General features: G+C 42.5%; 1 protein-coding gene across 2 annotated transcripts in view; it reads left to right on the top strand.

Moving 5' to 3' along the window:
* Positions 1–1,649: 1,649 nt before the first annotated feature.
* TAFA1 (TAFA chemokine like family member 1) overlaps positions 1,650–27,180 on the top strand; it is a 210,046-nt gene continuing 184,515 nt past the window's right edge. The window contains exons 1-2 of one of the 2 annotated variants that reach the window (XM_074550404.1): positions 1,650–2,568; positions 4,652–4,772. In XM_074550404.1, the coding sequence (XP_074406505.1) occupies positions 4,655–4,772 (118 nt within the window). In that variant the 5' untranslated portion in view covers positions 1,650–2,568; positions 4,652–4,654. The remainder of the gene's footprint in view (positions 2,569–4,651; positions 4,773–27,180) is intronic. The other variant, XM_026796056.2, reaches the window with a different exon arrangement.

Here is a 27,180-nt window from a genome sequence, read left to right as displayed (position 1 = left end):
TAAAATTGGCAGCAAAGACATCAAAGCAGGTGTGAGGATGCTTCTGCAAGATGTGCCAAGGACTCCTGTGCTCCTGTCTGATGCTGGGAGCCAGGGCAGGGAGAGGCTGCAAGCACAGCCTGTTTAATATTCTCTCTGTCCCTCTGATCTTCCCCCCTACCCCGCAGAAGCAACATGTCCCCTGTTTCTGCAGAGCTTGTCCTGAGCAATAGCAGCATCTGTCAGGGGTTATGGTGGCATTAGCCTCATGGAGCTGGGAGTTAGCAGTGCTTGGCAGAGTGACAGGTCTGCTGTACCTTACATAAATCTGTATCTTGCATAAATCTGTCTCTGCCTACTCTGCTAAGGTGTGTGGTCACAATTTGTCTGATTCTTCCTGCTGTCCACAAGGCTTTTGAGTTTCATCTTTCTTCACGCCTCCCAACTCTGTATGTTTCACTTGTATCTTTCCCACTCTGTATATTTCACTTGTATATTTCCCACAAAGTCCTAAAAGGGATGTATCTTAAACAGTTGTTTATTTTCAATTAAATCCCCATCACCTGCCCCTCCCAGGAGCTGCAGAAATCTCTCTGTATTCCCATGGGATTGAATTCCTAGAGCATTCTGCAGCAAACCCCAGCAGCCTCCTCCTGCTGTTGGCTGTACCTGATCCAGGGTAGCTACAAGGTACCTACCTTGCTCTTCAGTACTTAATGGGGTTTTGTTGCCTCTCATCCACTTTTCTTGAGCCTTCTAGATCCTTCTGAGGCCAGAAAGTAATAACTACCTCAGTTCTTTGCTGTCCTTCAATGTCTAAGGAAATTCTGGAGGAAAACAAGAAAGCCCTTACTAAACATATCATTATATCCCAGACCACAACGTGTTTTCAAACAGAGCACCTGAAAAGAAAATGTTGACCCATTGAAAGCATCTCTGGTCAGTGAGGCTTGGCCTGGGCCACTCTCTGGTCCCTAGCTCTGCTCAGGGACCTGATGGGAGAGTCCATGGCCAGTGATCTCCTGTGTCACTTTGTCACACCCACCTGCCACCAATTGCTTCACTGGGTTAAGGCTATAATAGAGACCTGCTCTGAGCATTGTGGCAGAGACCAGTGCAACATCTCTGTTGGTCTGCAGGGCCAAATACTTGGTGTGAATTACCAATAAAATACAGCAGCTCCAGAGGAGGATGTGATCTGTCAGGTGAGCTCATTGCACCTCTCAGAGTCTGCATTGAGATAGATGTCCTCAGGTGCTGAGGTGGAGGTACTTGAGTGTAAGAGTACTTAGTGCTATTATTATTTACTATTCTTTGGTGTCTTGTGCTGGTGAGCATTTAGTGAAGGTGGCACACTCTTCTACCACAGGTTATCCCGGGGGAAAACAAATAATCCCACATTGTGTTGTAGCACACATCCTGAGCTTTTAAAATGGAAGTTTCTGTTTTGTCTCCAAGCCCTTTTTCTTTTGTAGGCAGACATAAGAGCTGTAATGCCAAGTGAATGGTATGTACTAAGTCTATACAATGGCTCTTTAAAAAAAATAATTACATATGGTACAAGAGGGAGAGGAAACCACTCCATTCCTGTAAATGGCCACTTAAGACGTGGAGAATAAATAACTGCAATAAATAATCTGGCATAGCTGAGCTTTTGCATTTGGGAGTAAATCAGAGCTCTTTCCCCATTGTCTGCAGAGAAGGCACGGAAATGGAGTTGGAAGGAAAGACAAAGATTCCCCTGAGAGTTGTGGCGAGGTGCTGGACAGCCCCTGGGAGGGTGAGGGAGTCTCCGGCTCTGCCGTGAGCCTCGCTCCCCTTTCCCTGCACCTCCCTTCCCCTTCCCAGGCATGTGCAAGGCAGGAGACTCCTTAAGTCTCGCTCTCCTCTGGTGAACAGGTGCTGGGGGATGAAGGCTGGCGGATAAAGGCTGTGCTGGCGGAACCAGCCCGTCCCAGGCGCCTCGGAGGCCGCGCAGCCCCTGGCGCTCCCCGCCCGCCTCCCGCAGCCGGAGCGGCCGCTCCCCTGCGCCGTGCGGGCTCTGCTGCCGCTATTTAAATGCAGCTCCAGTCGCTGGCTGAGCGAGGGCTGTGTCGCTTTAAGGCACATGTGATACTCTCCCGAGCGGGGATGTGTTGAAATAGGCTCGGGCAGGTCCGGGAGCCGCCGCCTTGTGCCGCCCGTGCGGAGCCGCGGCCGCGCTGCCCTCAGCCGCCGGCTGCTGCTCGGCCTCGCGTGTCCTGCGAGCCGCTGCTCGCCGCCAGACCCCTCCGAAGGGCTCCTCCAGCACAAGGGGATGCTCGGCAATGATCTAAAGGTGAAAATGAGAAGGTTTCCACCCCTCAAACCTTGGCCACTTTTCTGACGGCAGTCTGAGAGCTCAGATGTCTTCTTTACTCTGGAAACAGGATTTGTAACGAAAAAGAGATTTTTTTGCTTCTTTTTTTTTTCTACTTTTAATCCTGATAAAGAAGATTATTGGGAAGCTATAAAAGAAATCTCTTATTGTGGTACAGATGGATTTAAAAAAGTATTAGATCTTTCCGATGAACACTACTAGAGTGCTCTGCTCTTGGTTGGATTACTCAGGTAAGGAGCTTCCTCAGGATTTAAGATTCAGAAAGCAGATCTGGAACTCCTCAGATAATAAGTGGAAAATATTCACTGCTGTGTTTCTATATTAATGATAAGATGATCTCTGGGTGAAATTGTATGTGTGTGACAGTTTGCTGATGAACGAGTGCATGAAGAAATATTTGTAAGAAACGCTGGGTTTGAGCAAAGGTAGTTTGAAATAGCAAATGTTTGAGAGAGGATTTTATATTTTAAAAAGCCACATAAACTAATTTTAAAGCCTGAGTGGGTAAAGTCTGCTGTCCATGTGTGAAGAACATGATGCCGGAGGAAAGACACAGGAGCATTTAGCAGGTTGTGGAAGTTTCGCTCTTTGACTGGGATTTTTAAAGTTCAGTTTAAATAACCTGATTACCTGAAATTCCCCTGTGTGAGGCTCACCTTTCCCTTTGCCTTGGGGTATAAAAAGCACGGGAGCACCAATTATGACAAGAAGGTGTTAATTCCTGAAGACACGGGAAGCCTCCCGGGAGCTCCCTGATCTGAGGAGATTGAATCTATTTTGCAAGATAAATGGGTCTAAAAAGAGAGGAGAAAAAGTGCATTGTATACTGCAAAGCAAACAGTTGGAAATGAAATTAATTATACACCAAGCAGTGCATCAAGCACTCAGTACAGAGAAAGGAAGAGCCTCATGCTGATCAAAATAATGTTTTGGTATTCTCTATTAATTATACTTGTCAGTTTATGTGGTTCATTTCAACTAATTAGACTTAAAAAGCTTCCCAAAGACTCTGCTGCTTTAAAATCAGGATTAAAAAAAAGGATTTATATGCATATATTTTATTGCCACAGCATTTCACTATTTTAATATTGTTCATCTTCCTAGTGTAGAAATCCCCTGATATTTCATGCAGATTTTTTTTTTTTTTGTAAAGACATGATTTTTTTCCATGTGAGAGATATGAATCTTTCAAAGTCTTTCTTGCTCTGTGAAAATGATGTTCAGCTGATTGGATTATTAGATAGAGAGCAGCATCCCGTCATTGGCTGAGTGAGGAGAGTGCCTGAAGTTTGATTAATTTGCCCATCTGAAATGCAGCACAAGGTGCTGTTAGGGGAACTGGACGATGTGTAGCGTAGCTGAGCCTTGCAAACCTCCTGATCCTTGCAGGCACTGAGCAAGAGCTGCTGAAGTTAACAAGTCAGAGGGAAATTCACCCAGTTAGTACAGCCATGAGCACAAGTATGGAAAAAGAGTTGTCTGCACTGCATGGCCAAGTACACCAGCACCAGCAGACAAAAATTGCCTTTTCCCTTTGCAAAGGGAATATTTTTAAAATTTTGACACAGTCTGCTTTGCGGAAGCATCAAATCTTCTATAGAGCACATCTGAAATTCAGTGTGGCCGTACTCCAGTCCTTGTGCATGCACAGGTCGAACAAAAGGAAGCTGATTTCATCAGGGGATTAGAACATAATTCTGAGAAACAATTACTTTGTTTGGTAGACAAAAGCATAATTAATAATTAATGCTTGCAAAAGCAAAAAAAACAAACAATGTACTGTTACCTTCTGGGTCAGTAATTGCCTTTTTAGTTTTGGGGATGGAGTATTTTGGCAATATGTCTTGGATAGCTGAGGATATGTTATGTCTTTCTGCAGTGTATTTAAAGCAGCTTTGATACTGTCTGGACATCATGTTGGTTTTTTCCAGCTGGTGTTGTGACTTTTTACAATTTGGTTTATATTTTTAACTCCCTTGTAAATTGAGCTATGGATCAGTGTGAGAATATTTCCCAGCTTCTATTTATATTGTGGTTTTTTTCAGCCCTCAGATTATTACAGTTTGATTTTTACCACTGAATTATTAAAGTTACCCAGGCTCCTGTGTTGATGTCTCTTTACCTCAGCTGTCCTTTTTGGGCATGACCTTTGTTGTACAACAATTGCATCCTGCAGGGGGGGAATGATAATCAAAAGACATTTAGCAAAAGGAGTGAAAAAGAAAAATATTAAAACCACTGTTGTAATGGAAGCTGACTATTGTGTGTGCTGGAAGGCATTGGATAATAATGTGTGTCTAATATTTTGTTTAGAGAATGGCAGTGGTCTCTGCAATGTCCTGGGTCCTGTATTTGTGGATAAGTGCCTGTGCAATGCTGCTCTGTCAGGGGTCCCTCCATCACACTTTCCAGCAGCATCACCTGCACAGACCAGGTAGGACTGAGCTCAGCTCTGGGCTTGCAGGCTCTCTGCCCGTGCTCCTGTCTGTCTTGATAAATGATTGACTAATCAAAATTCTCTTTATCATTTAAGTTTTATGAGTTGTTTGCCTTTGTATTGCACAGCATCTGTTTTCTGGTGAGTCTAATGTGTGTTGTGCTTTGCCAATCCAATGTGGGAATAGTCATGTTTAATGTCATTTTCTAACAATTGCCCAACAGAAAAATCCCATTGTGGGTAACAGTTCAGTTTCTGTGTCCTTGTTTCTCTCTCTTCTTCTTCCCATTTGGTGAAGTTCTGGAATTTCTGTAGAACTTGGACACTGTGAGAGCACAGGTTTGTGGAACTTTGTGCTTATCTGACCCAAACCGGGTTCAGGTTTGTTCCTTAAACCACAGGCACTGAAACTGGAGATCGGATGTTTGCCTTGGGTTAAAGGAGGCACACTCACTCAGAGATTCTCAAGTTTACCTCTGAAATTGATGGGGCTGCAAAAGTGTGTCCTGGAGGAGAATTTGGGACTGTGAACAGAGTGCAGTGCCTGTAAAGGCAGAATCAATCCCACAGGTTAGCAGTGGAGAACACAGCTCACTTGGGCTGCTGGGTCTGCAGGGACAGCACAGCAGTCGTTTTATTGTGGTTTTAATAATAGGAATGGATCACATAACTCCTTCAACTGCTAATTGCACTTTGAAGAATGTGCTATGCTAAAAATTGAGGTGGTGGCATTTTCTAGCACAGTGTTTTCATCTGGTTAAAATTAGATGGGCCAAGAATGTCACTTAACCAAATTTGAATCCAAAGAAAAGGTGGGAGGGGCTCTAAGAGTTGCAGAAATGAAAGATGGAAAGTGTTAACTCACAGTGATGAGTCATCTTACAATGTGGCAATTAATATTTTATTTTTTTTTGATCAAATGTTATCCCTTCAAAGACCGATGGGCTTGAACACAGGTCATTGGCAACTTTAAAACTCAGAGTTTTCCCAAGTACATTTCTTGCCCAGAAATCGCAGGTATTGGCATTGTCTTGGCTTGTTCTAGTAAAACATAAATGTTACAGAGGAGTAGACCAAAATCTTGCTAGGCCAGGTCTCAGTGCCCATGTTAGAGCATCAGATTAACCAAGGGTGTCACCTTTACCCCCTGGCACTGGAAATCTGGGAGTGCTTGAAGTTTGAGGGGTGAGGGACTTATCTGGGACTTGCAGAGATTTATTATAGTGCAATTATCAGAAATGCTGCTGGTTATTTCAGTGTGTCCCTAGTGAAGGAAAGGGGGGAAAAAAGAGCCCAGCTGCACAGGTATGTAAAGGGAAAATGTAATATCACTTTATGGAATCAGTTGAAACAAGTGACATTATGAGAAAAAATGAGAGCTGGGCAGATCCAGAGCTCTGCAACATTTGCCTAAGCTTGAAAAATCACCTTTTTTATGAAGCAAGAACAGCAAGACACTGAATGCATACCAAATGTTGGGGAAATGTGAAAAATGACAAAATCTTTCACTCAGGGATGTGCTACAGATAGAGTGAAGGTTTTACAGCTGCCTCATCACCTACTTAGAAGCAGCCAAGCTTTCCCTCCTGCGAGCCTGGCTCCGGCAGCTTCTCTGCACCCTACATGAATAAGATTGATGGTGTTCTGATCCCAGGCAGCCAATTTCAGTCTCTCAAGAAATAACCCACTACATTGACAGATGAGTGGAATTTGACATGATGTTCCCCTCAAATTCAGATTGTGCTGCACCTGGGAAGTACCAGCCAGTGAGTGTCCTTTAGGGAAACTCTCAGATATTTTGGGCGATTTCTGCTGTCACAACAGAAAATCAAGACACTGTTTTTTTTATAAGGCCATGAATTTGCAGTCTGCCAACTGAATGTGAAAGGTTGTACATAAAAGGGATGGAAATGTGTTAACTAGCAAACTGAGTGATTTTAATGTATTCAACTGCAGTCCCTGAGCACACCCTATTTTTCATATTTATATTATTAGGAATGCGTAGTTTACTTTTAGTTGGAAATTGTGTAAGTAAGATTAAAATGTTCAGCCAAATAAAAGTGAATAAAAAATTGATGCAGATAAGCCAAAGCATAATTTCAGTAATTTAATACTTGGTGTATGAAATTTCAACTTATTGAATCATGGCAGATAGAGCTGTAATCAATAGCATGCTCAGCATACCTTTCCTTTCAGTTTGTGATCACGCATAGATAATGAGCTGCCCTAAAATAAGAGAGTTTGAGCAGTTCATCTCCATCATGGGGCCACTTTGGTACACGATAATTAAAAGGGCAGGTTCCACCTCATCCTGTGCTTCTCATTCTTGATGAATAGAAGAGTCTCACTGAGCACAGGAAGGTGCAGGTAGAAGATAAAATCCTCTTGGAGTGTATTTAGCATAATAAACTTGAACTGAACACAGTGGATTAGCACAGTGAATATATCCATCTGGACCACAGCAGTTAATCCAGTTTGGAAACCCTGGAAATCAAGGGCAATATATTAAAAGGTTAGTTTATCATCAGAGATTTCTGAGCTTGATATTTTTTTTTTCCTCCCAGAAACTTTCTTAAGCAAGTATCTGAATGGGTTGAAATAGATTTTAACACCCTGTGCAATCGCAGACGCTTAAAGCCTCTTTCCAGTGCAGTATAATTTTTCATTTTTATAATTCAGTACTTCTTTGTTCAGTTAGATGACTTAGCAGAAGGTATGAACCTGGAAACAAATGTGACAAACTGCTCTACATGACAGTATTTGTGACTTTATTTTCTGTGAAATGTTGGCAGGTGGGCACAGGTAGTAAGGCCATAGTAAATACTGCTTGCTTATGAGATGGATGATGCTGTATTATTTGTGCATGTTCATTAATTCTTTCTTGCCTCATTAACACAGTGAGAACTTTGAGTGCTGCTCTTTAGTGCCCTTAAATTTTGGTGCCTGTTCCTTTTGACTTGGGTAGGTGAGGAAGACGAGACCTGGGAGTAAACCTGCAGAACCCAACTGCAGTGTAATTCCCCTTGGGCAATGCTCATGGCTTTCTGCAGGGTTTTCTATGATTATATTTCATTTTCATGAAAATCATGTTAGGCAAAGGATGTGTGAAAGCATTCACAGGAAATAACTTTATGTGGAAACAAATCTCCATCTTCTGTGCAAGCTTGTCATTTCTGTGTGATTTAAGAAGAAATAGTGGTAATGAAAAGAATTCCATGCTGGTTGTTTTGGTCTCTAAGATACACAGAGTTGTAGGGCTGTGGAATTGGCTTGAGGGGTTAGAGTGGCCACGATAATTTGCAGAGTTATCTGAGTGCCTGTGATAGTTCATTGATCATCTGATTGACAGGATTGATCCTCCCAGCAGCAGGAAGTAGATGCTGGGGTTTGGTGACATAAGATATTAGCCAAGTACAGGATTCAAGTTTAAAAAATAAATATAGCAACCATTACCCTTTCAATTACGCAATTCTTTACAAAATTTTGAGCTTGTTCCATAACAAGGTATTGGATCTTTCAGCTAATCACAGGTGACAACAGTGGCCATGTGTTGGAAGGACATAGGATTCACCTGTAAGTTTGTGCAAATGAATTAGGTACACATCAAGTTAGTCTGGTGTGCAGTGTAAAGATGGAAGGCACACACAAGCAGAAAAAAGTATCCACTGTAGCACTGCTGACATTTGCAAATATGTTAATTAAAAGTAGGCCTGTTCAGAGGAAGAAATCATGGACTGAATCAAGGCTGGAATTTTATAATGCTAAACATGAAGTACCTTTTATTGTGACAGTAGTTAATGATGTGCCTATTAAAAATCTTCTCAAGAAGTGATTCTCTGTACTACAGATTACGAGACAGAAAAATCAGTCTCAAAGCAATTCTGCACCAACTAACTAGGAACATCAACCTAAGGATGCTGTGAGCATGTTTCTCAGTAGACAGCATTTTGCAGAAACTGTAGAATGTGGCTGTGAGCAAAAAATGTCTTAGTTCTGATCTTGGCCTTCCCACTGATTTTTTTATAGCCCTGGGGTAAACTGCATATTTTCACATTTCAAAAGGTCTGCTATTTTCATATGCCCCATATATGTGGCTATTCAGTTCAAAACAGGCAGGGTTTTGAATCTAATTCCTCAGGAAAGTTTAAATAAAATGTCTGTACTTTGTAGAGCAGTTGAGATTGGGAAGGTGAGTTCAGCAGGATTTTTGCTCTTGCTGTGGACAGAAGCAAGTGTGGCACTAGGCAGTTAATACATAAAAGTTTCTGTGATTAGCAAGAATTGTTTCATTAATCACATGGTGTGAATGCAAACTGTTGCCTTCAGTATACAGTGTTCAAATTGCCAGGCAGGAGCACAGCCAGCCATGGCCATGAAAGGTGACAGCTATTGTTTCTTGCTGTGTTAATTAAAATCAGCACATTTTTAAGTTCTAAGGTCTAACTCACTTTTTATTTACTCCAGCAAATGCTCAGGAAGCAGCACAGTGCCCTGGTTTGTTTGCAGTCAGAAAATCCTGCTCACAAGGAGCTGTTCCAGTCACTCACTGGAGAGATCTCCCTTGTGATACCTTTGTTATACACACCTGGCCTTGACAGGCTGCTCTTGGAAATGTGAAATTACCAACTGCTAAGTGAAGAAATCCAGGTTGTAAGTACCTACTGTGTTCCTGGTCACACACAAAATACATTTGGATGTATGTGGACACGTACTTTGTTTAGAAAGAGAACTGAAGTGATAAAGTCAACACTTAAGCATGAGGTAGGGTTTCTAGCAGCATGATGGCAATGAACTGCCTGCTGTGCTTGTGTGATGGGCTTGTTTACAGCAGCAGACTTGATCAGAAGTATTGCACCCTGTGATTTTGGGCTTTTGATTTTTTATTTTTTTTTCCTGAAAAATCAAGCCTCTGAAACAAAGCTATCATAGCTCCAGGGTGTGCCTGGAGATAGAGTTAGCCATGGGAAGTTTTTGGGGTCTGTTGCCTGGGACACAGGGGAAGTAAAGGGGAAGGGATAGGTTGGCATTGCTAGGGGTCAGGCTGCCCTCCCTGGCTGGTCAGTGCAGGAGCAGAAGGGCAGCTGGGATCCTCACAGCTTGGTGCAGGTGGGGCAGAGCTGTCACCAGTGACTGCTGAATGTGCTGCCTGCTTACTGCTCATCCAGGGAGATGGAGTAACCTGGAGGGAGCCAGGAGTGTCACCTCCATGGGCTGTGAAGAGCAGCAGGGCCAGGGTGTGCCCTGGGGCCTGAGCAGCCATGGGGGGCTCCCCATGGGCTGCTGCAAGCTTGGCTGCTTTCCCTGTGAGGTGCCACCTTTCCCTCCACCCCAATGAGTGCCACTTTTTTCCCCTGTTGGGTGCCACCTTTCCTGTGGGTGTGCTCCTGGGGTCACCTTCACTGCACACCTTGTGCAAGCCAGCAATGGCAAAATGCTCCCACAGGGACAATGGGATGATGCCTCCTGTGCTGGTGCTTTGCACTGACACTCTCTGTGCTCTGGTTTAGTCCCCCTTCCTCCTGGCCATGCTCCTGTCCCCATCCCGTGCCATTTCAGCCACTTCAGCTCTCCCTCAGGCCTCTCTGCAGGCAGACACTTGTGCAAGGAGCTGCCCTGGGGAGGCAGGGACCAAAAATCTCCTCTTGCTGTGCTGGCTCTGGCAGCATCTCCTGCTCCCAGCCCTGTGCTGAGCTTCCCTCTCCAAGTGCAGCCTCGGGGCCCTGTGAGTCATGCAGGGACCTTTCAGTGCACACCACTATTTGTAGCCCGCTGTCATGGCCTTAAAGACTGTGGGAATTCATTTTGGGGTGGTAAAATCCCAAGGAAAATTTGGCACCTACAAATAATAAACCCCAGAGGCAGACTACATTGCTCTGCACTGAAGTGTTTCTGCTGATAACATCAGAAACATGCCTTTAATGATTAGCCTGCTTTAGTCCAAGGCTCATTTATATTTTAAAAAGTAATATTCAAGTGCATTGCTTCATAAGATTGATGTGTTTTCCCCTTTAAGTTTGATATTATTTTACCCTGTACTGTCTGTAATATTTGTGTTTCTTTCAGAATGTTTTTCTTTCCACTCTGTGAAACCAACCTGTGCTGTGAGCAAGATTTTTGTGTTTTTTTCCTGGTGGAACTCGGCATTTTTTGTTGTTTTCAGATGCTCTATACAGAGCAGTTTTCTCCAGCTGATCTTACTCCTTTGCATGGGAGTGATGCTGGAGCTTTCTGTTCAGTGTGCCCTGGGAAGGGACCACGAGGACTGCAGCACAGTTGGAGTCTAAATTTATGAGAGTCAGGCAGTGATGCACAATGGGGAATCGGGGGTGTAAATTAAGCTGAATGAAGTTACACAGCCCAGTGTTTCTGTGACTCATATTTCTACGCTCTATTTAGATTGTTTTTTGACATCTCTCTCTTGCTTTCTGTATTTCTTCTGGAATACCAGTTTGCCCCTTCATAGTGGGTGAAGAAAACACTCCTGCCCTTCTTGAAAGGTCACTACAGTGACAGCAGTGTGCAGGATCACTGTTGCTATCACGATAATCAATAACTCTGTCCTACTGTTCCACTGTAATCCTTATTTTGAGAAAACAGCTGGGCTTGGGAACTGAAATGATGGCAGGAATATAAAATTTTACTCATTTTTGGATGATGTGAAAGGCATTCCTTGAGAATCAGCGAGTGAAGTACAGCACATGAACAATCTGTTGGGATGGGTACCCTCGTTGTGGTGCAGTGTCTCTGAGTTCCAGGTAACCCCGGGAATAACCTGCTCTCCATGAGCAAATCCCACCCAGCCATACATGCTGGGAGATTTTTGGAATTGGGCACAAATATTTCTACCATGAACAGTTAAGTTTTATTTGTATACCATGTACCTTAACTGTTACTAAATGAATAGGCAACTAAAAACCAGCTTAAACAGTGATCCTTGTCTCTTGATTATCAGGAGAGCTCTTGGTTCAGATTAAAGAATGTTTTTAATCCATCCTCATGCATGATCCAATGATCTGCTGGATTAATTTAGTTTTCTGTAGTTGACAAATCTGAATCAAGAACCCTCATTTTGAACCTACCAGAAATCTGGGAAAAAGATAAAATACACTGTCAACTAAACTGTGTACAAGTGAGAGTTATATCTGTGGAGAACGATTAAAGACTCCTATGCATTTACACACCAGTTTGTTGCAAAGTGAGGAACCTGGGACTGTGATTTTTCTGTGTTGTAAATAATGTCAGCAACCAAAGACTCTACAGATCAGCCTGGGTACAGGCAAAAACCTCAGGATCTGAACTGCACCCCTGTTAAAACTTTATTTTTGCTTTTTTGCTGTCCTCATTAATGCTCTCCAAAACTGCTGCTAAATATTGCTGGCAAGTAAGGCTTCTGTACAATTGTACTGTGTTGTTCAGGATTTATTAATTATAATCTTTTCTTGCAGAGTCTATTTATATTTGATCATGACATTAATTGGTTGCCAAAACAAACTAGAGTTAATGGTGTTTAATTAAGTGCTTGAGAGCAAGCAAGGACATTTTATTTGGAAAATTGGTTTCATTGATTTATATGTTTGTTTCTTACAAGAACATGCAGAAATGAAGGGAACCTATTGGTTAGCACCTCTTTCCTACATGCTGCCCAGGAATCCCAATAACACAGTGGTGACTGAACATGTTCCAGAGTTTAAAAGTATCTGTAGCTCATGTAATTGCCTGTATAAACATATTAAAAAGTAAGTGTTCACATTCTGAATCATTCTGAATTGAAATAAAACCAAAATCCAGGCAGAAATGAGATAGAATAAAACCAAACTATCATTAAGGTCACTGCATTTTGAATAAAAACACATTTTAGAAGAGACCTTAGCTTCATTCCTGGACTGGCTGAAGGTGCTGAGGATAAGGAAGGTATGGCAAAATACACTGAAATATGACTAGATATAGGTACTTCCTGTAATTATATTAATAAAAAACTCCATTATTTTATTTCTATGATACAGTGATTCCTATGCTTTCTATCATGTCTTTAAAAATTGGCTAATTTTACAGTTCAGAAACCTTTGAGCACCAGCCTGTTTCATGTTTTATAGCCAAAACTGTAAGTGAGTGGGAAATTCTGAGGACTTAATATATGGGGAGTTTGTTTGATTTTAAGAGTCAGTTTCCTAAGTTGAAACTTTAAGAAGTGATTCTATGTCTTTGTGCCGTCTTTATTTCTGCCTTGGTGTTCCTCTTTGCTGGAAAAAAATAACCTGTGTAGCTGTCAGCAGCTACCCAAACAAGTCATCATGCTGATAAAGGCATAAATCCTGTCTGGAAGCAGAAATTGAGATCTGCCAGTGGCTGCCTCTTCCCCAAGAGGAATCCAGACCACAGAGAGCTCAAATTCAATACCAGGGTAAACATGAGGAGGGTCTTGTGTGTCCTTCTGGCTGGTACCAGCTCTTGCTTTGGTTTAGAGCAGCACTGAAATTAAAGTAGGTCTGGTGTTTTCAGAAGATGCCCCTTTTTACACAAGGATGCACTTTTCATTAAACAGCAGAAATCTGGGGGAAAACCTTTGTTTAATCATAAGCTCTCATGGCTAAGCTAACACAATTTACTGTGACTTTCATTAACACATTAAATTCCTCTTTTTGGTTACTTGCATGCAGTTGTTTCAGATTTGTGTGGTCAGCCAGAAGTCGCTGCTGTGTGAAACAGGGGAACCCAGGGGATGAGTTGAGCTCACAGAGGTTTTTGAGTTCTTGGTTGTTTTCAGTGTGCTGGGGCAGGATCTGACAGAGAATGACTGTGTCTAAGCCAGCTCCTACATCTGTAGTATCATTATTTCTTTAGCAGTATCTTTTTGTGAAGCTTTGAAATGCAGCTTTTTTTTCCCCTCCAGGTAATTAGAAACTGTATTTCCTCATGTGACATCTGAGTGCTTTCTCCATTAATTCAGCTGCCTGGGTGGTGTTTATCCTAACCTTGTTTTGAGTTTCTGCAACAAATAGATGACTCCTTTAGTTCTAATTTAGTTTCTCTTGGTATTTCTATTATCACTTTCTAGTTGGCAGGCAAGGAAATCAGATGTGCATCAAATGAAACCATTTGTCATGGATTAGTGCATGCAAATGCCTTGATAACAGCAGTAGACAAAAGCTGTGAGTGTCTGGGAAGAGAAAATTAACAAGGCCAAAGCAGCACTGATAGCTGTCCCTAAATGAGATTATTCAATGCCTAGGAGCAGGGCAACACTTTTGTGCCCTCCCTTGACATTTGTCCTCTACTGAAATCTTTATGCGTGAGGGAAATTCACAGTGAAGCCTGTGAAGTGGAGAAGTGTCTGTGACAGCTCCTGGCTTCCCCAGGAATATGGACACATCAGGATTTTCCCTCTATCCGTTAAAAACCAGCAGAGGTGGAGGATGGGGCTCACAGGTGGGCAAAAGTAGAGAAAAATCATTAATGATTCTCCAACCTTGTGTATCCCAATTTGCCACAGCACACTGGGAGTCAGGAGAGCTGCCAGGCAGGACACAGGAAATTCTGTTGAGGTTTAATGTATCCTCCTCAATGACTTCTCTGGAAATATTTTGCATTTCTTTCTTTCCCTGAGGGCAGAATTGGGTAATTGTTAAATGCTGATTCCTGCTGTTGATAGCACGCTGAATTGAATGAGCTGAGTGGTTATCAGATATTTATCTCATGCTTGTCGTGGTTACTCCAGTTCCATTATGAGCCTGGTTGGTCCCTTCTGAGTCCAGAGAGGTGAATGTGAGCTCTGGAGTTCCCTGCTCAAAGGATGGAGGGAGGAGGAGCTGAATGAAGCACAGTTGGAGGAAGGGGAATTTTGAGGTGCCCTGGCTGGGAGCAGGCTGTGGGCAGTGAGCATCCAGGGCAAACTGCATTTCTAACCCTCCAAAACCACCCCTGGGAGATCACCAGACACAGAGGCTGTCATTTAGTGCAGGCTCCACAATGAAGGCAGATTACCAGCTCTTTTCTGTAGGTTTTTATCCTGTTTCAGTCTTTATTTTCCCTTTCCCTTCCTCTAAACCAATTTCCTTTGTTTTCTCTAAATCTTCCTTTATGTAAGCTCCTAAGGCTCTCACTTTTGGAAAAGGCTTTCTGAACTTCCTCCTCTTAGTTAATGCACCTTGGTGTGTGATGTTTGAGCAACAAAATCCTATTTGATTTCATCCCAATTCGAACACCAGCAATATCTTAATAAATGAAAGTTTCAGACAGTTTTATTTTCTAAAAAAGTATCAAAATGGAGCTATTTGATAAAAAAACTTGAAATGCTAGAAAGAATTTCCTACTTCCTGATATTGGTAGGATAGATTGTTTTCTAAGAAAAAATGGGAAAAATAGAAATCACAATATTAAAAAAATGTAATTATATATATATATATATAAAAAAATAATCTACTACCCATAGGAAGAACCGTTTCTGCTGATCAGAATCTTCCAGTGGGAAAGATTTTGTCGTGGTTTCTGGTGTCTACACACCCCACATGTGTTTTGATTGGTACCTTTTACAGCAGTGTGGCATCGAGCAGTCCTTTGTAGCAGTCAATCCTCTGAGGTTCAGGCTGTGCAAGTCCCCCCTAAACCCTGTTCTTAGGTGAAATGAATTATTTCTTGTGTTCCTTTCTTGTTTTTTAGCCTATCAAAGGAAAAGATGTAATCTGTAGTGTCTAGAGATGGAAAAAAGGTACAAAGGAGTATCAGATTTACACTGAAGTCCTTGTGATGAGGATTGTGTGTCTTTAGTATGCTGCTCCCCAGATCTGAGGGGCTGTGCTCCTTAACAGGTGAGAAGAGATTATCCCTTAGACCTGACAGAATCCATGAATCAAAATCTGGAGGAGAAATTAATGCAGAGTTTGGAATGCAAACCTGCTTTTAAATATTACTATGATAATGTAATTTTTTATAATGCGTGATATAAATTAGTATCTCAAGTTTGAGATATCTGACTCTGAGCTGTGTTCTGTCTGCTTTCCAAGTGCTTTAATGTCCAGATTTCACATAAGAGGCAAAGATATGAACAAAACTGAAATATGCCTTTGTCAGGAGGGATTATTCCATTATTCCATATTTTGATAGCACATATGGATCTCAGGACCTCATTTGGCATTAAAAAACCAAAGGCAGCCTAGTTTTCCAGGGACTCTAGCACTGCCTGTTTGCTTCTTTCTCTTTCTGGCCAGCCCAGGGACAGCCTGTGCAGCATCCAGCAGAGGAACAGGCCATCAGAGGAACCAGCTCTCCCCCAGGAGTACATTTCTGGGAGCTGGCAAGGAAACAAGTGAGGTTTTGTTACTCTGCTCCTCACAGCCTCCTCTGGTGGCTGCCAGACCCTGTCCTGCAGTTGGTACTGTGATGAGTAATGTCATGGTTGACTCTCAATTAAAAGGCAAATATCATGTGTATATGTTTAGAGAAGTTTTCTAGATTTGTAGTTATGCTTTACCCCCTTGTGTTGTTATCAGGGAGTGGCCTGGGTTTGGGATATCTGGGAGGGTTGGCTTGTCACTATGGCACAGCTGACCTCCCATCAAGATTTAAGGAAGTGATTTCCACTGGACAGCAAAGGAGGAGTCAATGGACAGAACCTTGGAAGGGGCAAAAGAGTTAAAAGGCAAAACCCCTGTTGTGTGGATGAGCACATGGTGGGGGAAAAAATTCCTCTGCTCCCGGTGCTGTGGTCTTTTCTCTATCCAGTCTTCTGTTGTGTTTTTGACAAGGTCTTAATAAACCTTTTACATTTTTGGAAGTGAGTATCATTTCTCACAGTACCCAGAGCAGGACTCCCCTCCCTCATGCTGTGTCCTTGGCATGGCTGCTCGGGCTGGGTGATGGATCAGGAGCCTCTCAGCTCCCTCTTTTCATGGAATCGAGAGCTTTGCCTTAAGCCAACTTCACGCTGGCTTAAACTTCCATGGTGGTTAAGCTGCAATGGCTCAGAGTGCCCCAGCTGGGAGGTGTAAAGAGCCCTGGTGTTGCTGGAGCTCAGCTGGCAAACAAGTTGTGCCATGTCAGGGAATGTTTCTCTGCCCAGGGAATGTCCCCCTGCCCAGGGAATGCCCAGGCTCTCAGCTGAGCTGCAGAGGGACAGTGCCAGCTTTGCTTCAAGTGTGGAGCTTCCCACTTTGTATTTAACTGCTTCCTTAAAGAGGGGAGAAGATTGAGCTTGTCTTAGGACAGAAAGGCTTCCTCTTTAGCCATGTTTCTCATTCAAAACCTACACTTTCCATCTGAGTTTAGTGCTGTGCTTCCAGCCTTTCCCAGGCAGGCTAAAATGGATTCTGTATAACTCAGGGTATTTTTTGAAATGGGTCTGATTTGCAAATATTACCTGCTCACTGTTACTCAATAGTTATTCTTGCAGGCCAGATACAGCAGTGTGGAAACTTGTGTCAAGATAAATGTCATCTTACAGAGGGGAAAAAAAATTCAAGATTATTTCTTTTGCTATAATTGGAAAAAAAACACCCCGAAACCTTAATCTCCTGTTTGATTCTAAAAACACAGATTAATCTGGGGAAAGCTCCAGAATATCTGTCCCAAAAGAGGACTGTGCTGTGGCAATCCTGGGTGCAAAATAACATGTGAGTGTTGACTTGTTTGACCCAGCCAAAGGAGCGTGCACTCCCACTTGGCAGGAGCAGGATGCTGTTCAGCTCCTTCCCCACTTATGGCCAGTCCTGGGCTCTGGCTGTTCAGGTTGACTGCAGAAGTTTTGCTTCTTATATGTTGGAACCTAGAAAACCTCCAGGCTGGAGAAAGATCTCTCCATTATTTATCTCTGTTTTGGCAACACAGAAACTCCAAGGTTCTGTAGATGCTTGTCGGTATTTTTCTTTCATGTCAGGACTTTTTGCTCTTTTTGTTGTCATAGAATGAACTGTGTGTCCCTCTTCAGATTGGAGTCACCTTTTTGGACTGGGAAGTCCTGGCCAGGGATCCTTTTCCAGAGGATCTTTCTCCTCTCACAAATAAAAAGGTGACTGAGCTGCTGCCCTCAGCCTGGCTTGCAGAAAGTGTCTGGAGGCTCTCATTAGGCCTTGAATATCAAACTTGATTCCCTCTCTACTGAAAATTAATGCAAAAATTGCTCATTGAATCTCTTGTGGTGATAAACTTTCACGTGCTTGAGTAATTGTAGTAATTTTTTTGTTGTGACAATTGTTTATTTTTTAGTTTGAGGGAATACAGGGTAACAGTCTACATTTTGAAAAGCAGTGTTGCTTTTGTTGTGTGACTAAAGCAGTGTAAATAATTGAATTTTTTTTTTATGTGACAGCCAAAGCAAGATATCAAGCGTTGTTTTGGTGCAGTATTTACATTTTGCAATTAGTTTAGAACCACTTGATTGTTTTTCTGACTAACTGGAAAAGAAAAAAATAGAAAACAAAACCTGAAACAATTTCAAAAATTCCTAGACACTGAAAGAAGAGTGAGGAAATGGGCAGATGAATAAAAACCACTAGAGATAGTACTGCTTCTTTCCTTAAATAGATTCAATTCAGAGTATCTCTAATCAGAAGTTGTGTTCTGCTTTAGGGGCTGACTCTTCATCTTTTTCCCTAAAGTAGATCTGTGGTGTTAAGATATGGCTGAAGGGAAAGTGCCTTCCAATAGCCCTTCAATTTTACATCTTGAATAAATAAATAAGAGAGCAGAGATGAGATATCAGGATTTTTCTGTCTCACTTTTTATGAGGCAGCAAAAAGCCCCCAGTCCATTGCTGTCAGTCTCCATGGGTAAGGCAGTGTGCTCTGTGGAGGTTTGGGTGGCCTTTGAGACAGCCCCAACCCTGCCAGAAAGGGAGGAGATGGACAGGACACCCCTGAAATCTCTGCCACCAAAGCTGAGTGTGTGGCTCTGCTCTGAGCTGGTGGGGGCAGTTGCTGGTCATTCAGAATTAATATTTATGTGAAAATGAGGTTTTAACTAACAAAAGCATATCGCAAAAGCAGCTTGTTCCAAAGTTCATGCTGTGGACAGGGAACACTTTGGCAGATTTTTCTTTCTTTTGGGAGAAAGTTGAATCCCTGCCCCCTAACTCTCACAAAGACTTTCTGCTGTTCTGCTCAAGGCTTGACCTGTAGCTTCTCTCTGAGTTTTGGAAGAGGCCAAGGCTGCCCCAGCCCTGCCCGTGGCTCTGCTGATCCATTCAGGAGGAGGCAGGAGCCCAGAGGGAGGGAAGGCAAAGCTTTGACAAAGCCCTGTTTGTCTGCAGCGCTGTTCTGTTTTGCTGACTTCAGTCATCTGAAGACCTCTGCTAATTTAATGAGCGCATTTCACTTGTCAGTGTGACAGTTACCCCTGTCAGACACCAGTGCTCCTCCTTTAACACATCTGCAGCAGTCATTCTGCTGTCCTTGAAGAAACTCGGACTGAAAAAGGACTTTGAGAGATGCTTTTAGGGTTTTGAGGTTTTTAACTAAGTCTTAGTATTAAAAATGTGTTTATCTCAGTAATAATATTTGCTTTTGCCATTTTTATGTAAACTCAGCTCTGCCTTGCACAGCACCACTGTTCTCTTCTGGGGAAAGCAGCATTGTCTCTCAGCAGTGGAGCTCTGTGTGATATAATAGCAGTCACTGAATCCAGCAGTTGTGAAAACTCTCCCTAATTGTGCCTTTTTCATTGCAGGGAGGGTGCAGAGGATTGTGGTGGTATTCCTGTGTGGACATATTTGTTTTAAAATAGACTGGCAGTAAATGAGTTGTGTGCCAGGAGATGTTTAGTGAAATGTAGACTTGTTGAAAAAAACCAAAACCTCACACGTTTGTGGTAGGAACATATCACTTTCAGCAGGTTCCAGATCTGAGTAAATTTGAGAGAGAGGCTGAGATGTGATGTATTGGGTTTGGCCAGATTTGGTGGCAGGAGGGGGGCTCCAGGAGTGGAGCAGTGAGAAGCTGCCAGAAGCAGAGCCAATACCAGAGGCTCCAGGATGGCTCTGCCGGCCAAGGTAAACCCATCAGAGAAGGAGGCATCAACAATAGCTTGGGGGTTTGGGAAGGAGGCAGGGAATTTGGGAGTGGGAAGAGGAGAGGCATGGGAAGGAAGGTGCTTTTGAGACTTATTTCTCATCATTCTGCTCTGGTTTGGTAATAGATTAAAGTGATTTCCCCAAGGGAAGTCTCTTTTGCATCAACAGTAACTGGGGAGTGGCCTCTCGCTGCCCTGCCTTTTATTTTGTCTCCCTGTCCACCTGAGAGGAGCAGGGATGGAAGAGCTTTGGTGAGCACCCCACCACACCAAGGGTTTGGCTTTTTTATTCTTATTTGGGTTTTTTTATTTTTTGCCTCCTTCCAAAGCCTTTTGCCTCCTTTCAAAGCTGTTGAAGTCCCAGCCCAGTTTTGTGGGGTTTTTTGTGCTGTTTCCCATCTCACTGGGTGATCTCTGCTGTCAAATCTTAGAGCCCCAACTTTCTGCCATCAGAAATAGAATTGGGTGTGAAACATTTTGATTTTGATGGCCCTTCATGTGGAATAGAAAATGTAGGTTCATTTCATAGCTGACAAAGAGCTGATTATTTATGTTTCTTAGAAAACAACAAAGAACGTCCAAGAATCTTTTTTTGCCATTATGGATGACTTTCCTTGTATTTTCACATCGTTCTTTTTTGAATCATGACAAAGTGAGATTAAACAACAAACAGCCCTGAGATCTGTCATTTTCTTTCCAATGATTTGCATAGGATGGTGCCCATAAATTATGGAGGCAGTTACTGGGTACTGTGAATGCACAAGTACTTTGTGGTGTAATCTTGAGAAGCATCCTTTGTGTTATATCTGCACAAGATAATGATGCTATTCTGTAAAAAAAACTGCTAAACATTTTCAGGACAGTAAACCTTGAGGCAAGGGTGTTAATTTATTTCTTTTTTTTAACATAAAATTGGGAAGTTTTATGTTGGATTATATAACACTTTGTCTACCTCTCTTATTTATTTAAACATTATAATTACAAAAATCCTCAGTGTTTTAGACACCCTCCTTTGTCTGTAAATCCTCCTTCTGTAAGTGGGAAGCTTGGGAAAGATGCTCCGAGAAAAGGAGGCTTAATTCTGTTCTGCTGCAAAGACTCCTTATTTATGGCTGCTTTTATTTTATGTATTTCCCTTCATTACTGATAGAGGAAGGGGGCAAAGTGTCATCTCCCAAAGTGAGAAAGTGTGGATATGCACATGGCCAGGATTGTCTAACTTTTCTTTCTCTGTGGCACAGGAATATTCACTGCTAGCTCCTGTACCTTGCCTCATCTTGTAGTGCAGAGACCCATTTTTAGTGTGCAGAGCTGGAATCTTCACATAATTGTCCTTTGCTCTTCCCTAATTTCTTGTCTTCTCAGTACAGCCCACAGCGGGATGTTCAGAGCAGCCAGGGCCCCCTCATGGGGAGCTCAGTGCTGGGAGTTTCCCCTTGACTGACCAGGTCTTGCCCTCTGTTATTCAAACACTCACAAGGGTTTGGGGTCTGGCTGCATTCCTGCTGGTTTTGATGAAGACTGAAATGTTTTCAGTCCTGCTGTTGCTGAGAGCATCTTTCTTCATTGTCCAAGTGCCAGTCTGGAACAAGATGTTTCCCCTGAGACCGCAGCTTGTCATGGACTAAAGCAGTGGGAACAGCACTGTGAGGGACAGCAGAAAATCCCTGTGCTGCCCTGGCCACGGGAAATGGATGCTGCTGCCTTCTCCAGATTTCTCCCTAATCCCTGAGAGAATTCCTGAAGGTTTCTCTCTGCAGCTGCGGGGACACGGTGTGTCAGAGCTGCCCCACACTGCAGGAGCTCAGCACAGCTGGTTTTCCATGTTCCTCCTCCGTGTGCCCCCAGGGCAGGGTGGCTTTGTCTGTCCTGGGGCACAGCTCTGGCAGCTGCCAGTGCTGGGCTGTGGCCCCAGTGGGACAGGCACTGTCCGTGTCTCTGCCTCCACAAGGCAAAGGCAAAGCCCCAGCTGGCCTGGGGCTTGAAAAGGTGCCATTGCAGGCACAGGGCTTCTGCCATTCATTAGGTAAAATCACTCACTGATATTTTTCTTGTTTTGTTATCTATCTATACTTCTAATATTTTTATTTTACCTTCTGTGTTCTGGTTCAAAGCTGGGCAGACCTCAGTGCTCACAAGGATAGGTTTTCTAAATGAACTACTTAAAATCATAAAGGATAAGCGTATGAAACCTGAAACCAGTATCAATTACTCTGCCTTTGTTCTTCTCTAGAAATATTTTTCTTATTGCATTTTGAATTATGACTCCTGTAACAAATTCTAAAGCATATCCATCAACTCAAGTGCAGAGAATGCTCAAAGTGTCTTTTAAATCTGCCATGATTCTTTCTGTCAATATTTCATATTTGGCTAAGTGCAACTCATGCTGTAAACAAATCATGGCAAACTGGGGGAAGGTAGTGCTTGAATGTCCATACCCCAGCTCTGCATCCACAGTTTTACTGCAATCCAGCTCAATTATTGCTTTGCATTTCCCCACAAACACATGGATTTCTTCCATGGGGGCTTCAGGCACTGTGCCCTTCTGTAGGTGTGGCAAGGTCCAAAAGCTGCAAATCCATGAAATCAATCTACTTGGTGAACTTCCAGTGAATAACACCTGAGTTTATGGTTTGTGCAGCTTTGTGGTAGATCATAATTTGGATTTAGAGCTGTTTGCCAGCCTGGTGGGCAGAGGGGTGAGTCTGCTCCCGTTGGGAGCTCCATCCTGGCAGCAGCTCACCTGTGTGGGATGCTCAGAGCCTGGCAGGGAGAGGGTGCTCCAGGGATTCCTTGTTCCTGCTAGCTGTGCCTGGGGATTCAAGGAAGTGCCAGGCTTTCTTTACTTTTCTTGTTCATTTTGCTTCCAGCACATTTCTGACAGTGATAGGTATATTAATTATCATTTTTATCATGTAATAGTCTGTAGCCCTAAAATATCAAATTATGAGCACATCTGTAGATCAGGTTTAACTTTTCGTGCTTTTCTGCATATAGATATACATTATTTCTTTATTGGCAGTATTAAATCATTCCAGTTGAAGAGTTAAATATCTGGATTTTATTAATTTTCCCCTTCCACCAGAATCATGCCAACATCACAGCATCCTGCCCAGCTGTCAGTATATGAAGATGACTCCTTGTAAGTCTCTTATATAGGTACACAATATAAAAGAGTGGAGGATATAAAGATTTCATCTGTATGCTTTCCCATAACTTAATTTATATTTCCTATTTTTTTCAAGGAGGGAAACTTCCCCACCTGTGAGGAGAAAAAGAGAGGTAGACTATGAAACATTGTTCTTAATGGCAGCAGTGAAAGTGTTCTGTGATTTGGGATGTAAGAGCAAGTCTGCTGGGAAATGGATTAGTAGGCCAGGAGAGGGTGTTGTGATCAAAGTGCATAGTAAATTAATTTACCTCACACTCCAGCAATTTATCACATAGATATCACCTCTACATGTGTAAAGATATATGAGTATGGATGTGATATTGCTCTAGTGCTTATATCTTATTCCTGAACCTAAATAATTTAACACTCGTGCTTTAACCTTATTGAAATATTAAAACCCTGCCATTCCTTAGATTTGGTTTTGTTACAACTGTTACATTACATTTTTGTGTCATTATGACACTTGTTGGTATCTGCAGCCCAGGCAGGTCTTTGGCTGTTGGAATAGAAAGCAAATCTGTTTTGGGTTGGTAAATGCAAAGAGATTTCATCATGAACAAAGATACACTTTGTAAAGTAGGAGGAATGACAGATTCGCTGACATCAGGAGCCTTTATAAAAAGAAGTTTTTCATTTTCTCCCCCTTGCAATTTTTGGCTTGTAGTCATTTCCCATCTCTAGAGCAGTTCTGAGTGCTGTTTCAAGTTGCACTAGTTATGCTGCGCAATTAGACTTGGCTGGTAAACAGTTCATTAAAAATATCTACTTCAAAGCAAGATGAAAGGCAGCTTTCAGAGGTTTTGTTGCAGAATGGAACAAAATAAAGATCCACTATTGTTGAAGGGCCTCGAGGTCGGGGAGTGGAGGTGGTGCAGTGAGGTTGGGCATGGGGAGTTCATGGTCATGTCCTGGCCTGAATTAAGAGGTTCTTTTGGTGCTCCTGGGCCAGGGCAGTGCCCTGACAAGGGGCTCTGCTGTCTGCCTGTGCCTTTGACCAAAACCTGCCTTGTTCCTCAGCAACTCCTTCCCATCAAAACCGCAAGTGGCTCCTCCTCAGAAGGTTTCAGCTGTACAGAATCTGTGCTGCCAGGATACACAAACATTCCCCCAGAAAATTCCCAATTATCTCAGTGCCTGTGCCCAGTTCAGTGGGGGTGAGCTGGTCCCTGCTGCTCCTGGAGCTGGCACAGGGCTGCAGATCTTCCCCCTCCTGCCCTTCCACAATCCTTTTCCAATGATTCCCTGGCTCCTGGCTGCAGAGCCACCAATTTCTCAGAATTCCTTTATTGCCAGTGTTCCTCTAATTAATTACTTATCTCCAGGTCTTTTAAAAATCTGTTAATTGGTGTATGTAGCTGTCTGTCTCCCTTAAAGTCTGAAACCATTTTATGCACATCTTATCTAAGTGTACAATCAGCTAAATTAATACTAATTACAGTTTCTGAGGCTCTCTTGAATTCATTTTCTGAAGGGAGAAATTTTCTTCATGTTTATTTACAAGTAGAGGTCATGAATATCCCTGTATTAATCTTTTTTGATTACTAACACCTGATAACTCAGATTGCTTCTTCCTAAAGTATTTTTGGTTCAATTAATTTGCCTTTACTGCTGGATCTAACACACATTCTGCTGTAGTAAATCACCTGCTAATGAAAGTACATCTTCTTAAATCAGTTCAGACTTGCCTTGTTAGGCTTCTGTTTGAGGGGAAAAAATGTACTTAAAAATACTTAGAGAAAATGCAAATAAAAAATAGTTACTCAGATAATTAATTTTAGCTGAAATTTTTCAAGTGAAATACTGTGACCCTTAATTCTTTTTGAGTGGGTTTGACCATCATCTGCATTTTTCCTTGTAATTTTTTAGTATAGTATTTTTAGTGTTTCTTGTAGGTTTTTCTGTTTGTGTCTCAGAACCTGTACCGTCAGTATGAAAATATGACCCAAGGAAAGCAGGAATTGTTTTCAGAAGCTCGTGGAACGATGATCTGGTGCAAATATTGTAACTCAGACTCACAAAACTACCAAGAAAAAGGGGATGGAAGAAGTTGATTGTCTTGTATAGGAGAAAATCTTTCCAAAACAAGCAGTTGGATCTTGGTTGAGTTTTCATCCTCCTCTTACTCCATCAGCACAATGGAGGCACCAAGTTAGACCACATTGATTCAGTGGCATTTTACCAGCACTGCCCAAAGGACTCAGGGCAGTCGATAACTGTTCCAGGGTTATATAGAAAAGCAGCTTTAGACTCTGTACCAGATGCAATTTGATGGCTCATGGCAGGGATTTCAGATGAGCAAAGTGACCCATCAGAGAGAGGAGTGAATGCTTAATCAGGATTCCTACCCAGGGCAAAATGAATCTCTTCCACTGAGGGAGAAAATTTGTCACGGCAGCTTTTGTTCAGGTCCTCAGGAGGGAGTGTGGTGTGGGACTGGCTGTGCAGGTGGCAAGGGAGTGTTGGGTGGTCAAAAAGGGAGGGAAGGATGCAGTGATCTCAAATAAAGAGGCCAGAGCTACAGAACCACTTTGCAATGTACCAGACTCTTCACAAATCAACATGTGGTGGGATTCAAACAAACAAATTAGGGACTTTGGCAAGTAATAAACTGGAGATATATGTGGATAACTTTTTAGGTTATAATCTTCATTTATCAGTGTAATCTAGCTATTCAAATCTTAGTATCTCTAATGCAAATCCTAGTTATGCCTGCACTGAAATGTGCACCTGATGTCCATGATATCTAGCTTTTTAGTCTGATACAATACAGTCAGAACAAAGTTCTTCTCTTGTCACAGCTGTAGCAGGACTCATCATTGTGTCAGATCTCAGTTTTCAGTTGTCCACTGTAAATAACCTGTAACTTGAGTATCTTCTTCAGCCTGTGTTATCCTGGCTGTGTCTGAATCATGCTGCATGAGCCATCTAAGATGCAGCTGTTGAAGTTTATATGTGCAGCCAGAAGTCTTATTAAGGTTCTTGTTTCATGCTCTGATTATTTCCACCTTTGTAGGTTTTGTTACACTGTGCTGATGTCTGATTGTCCTTAGCCTGTGCCTTGTGTTCCCTCTGTCCTGGTATCCCTTTTTCCATTGTATCATTTGTAAACTACTTGGTTTGATTTTTTTAGGTATTTTTGTCTGTTCCCAGCAGATTTATTTCGTGTTTGTTGTGTTGCACTTGCTTTGCTGTGTGCCTTGCACTGGGCAGGTTTTCATGTTGCTCATTCCCACAGCACTTTCTGTACCCTTTCCAAGCACAAAGCCCATTTGGCATCAGGGGATTAGGTGTAGCAATTGGTCTGATATTCTGTAATAATTTACCTATTACTGCAGAAAGAAAGATTATCTAAAGAAAGTCTATCTTTAAAAGTCTGTACTTAGGATAAGAAATTATTCTTAAACTCAGGTGACTTTATCTGATCTCCAGAGACATCTCCTGGGACAGAGTGGTTTAGGTACCCAAATGCAGGTTTGTGCATTTGGGGATTTCAGCCATGAGTTTTCAGGCATTTAGCTTCAAACTTGCCTCAGGGTCTCTGATTCATTTCACCCTGAATATCCCCCTCTCATGAAATGATTCTAGGCATGTCCACACGGTGCAAAGAGCACAGAGGTGTCCTGGCTGGACACCAGCTCCAGAGCCAGCACAGGTGCATCAGGACACACTCACTGGGTTGATTTGGTACCCTGCTGCCCAGGCCCACTTTGTGTTGCTTCAGTATCACAAGTGCTGATTGCAAATCTGCTTTCTGCACTCGGGTGTTCAGAATAGCCTATTTTTAAGCTATTATATCATCCTAGGGGCTCATAAGACCAAAATTCAGTATTTTAAGTGTTATCTTAATTGCACACATTTGTGTTCATGCTATGTTTCTCAGATTTTGTTAATGAACTAAATTATCAGCAAAAATTGTTAGAAGGTGTAGCTAAAATTTGCTATTGATTGACTCACTTATGCCTGTGGGTGTGCATAATATGGAGTGCCCTGGTTTATTAATCTGAACCAAATTTTACTCTCTGAAAGAAGGAAGATGTTATTAAAGTGAAATACATGTGCACAGCCAGGCTATTGCCCTACAAACTGTGGTGATAAACCTGAGGCTTAGGTACTCCTGAAAATATCCCCTGTGGAGAGGGACATGAATTTGTTTATAATAATTCAGGGACTTAAAACAGGATTTCTGCTGGCGTTTGTAGCCCATGCCCTGGCAGCAGTCAGCAAACTCTTAATTAG

This window comes from Zonotrichia albicollis, chromosome 12, assembly GCF_047830755.1.
Source record: "Zonotrichia albicollis isolate bZonAlb1 chromosome 12, bZonAlb1.hap1, whole genome shotgun sequence".
NCBI classification, from domain to species: Eukaryota; Metazoa; Chordata; class Aves; order Passeriformes; family Passerellidae; genus Zonotrichia; species Zonotrichia albicollis.
This window is presented reverse-complemented; position numbering and strand designations above follow the sequence as displayed.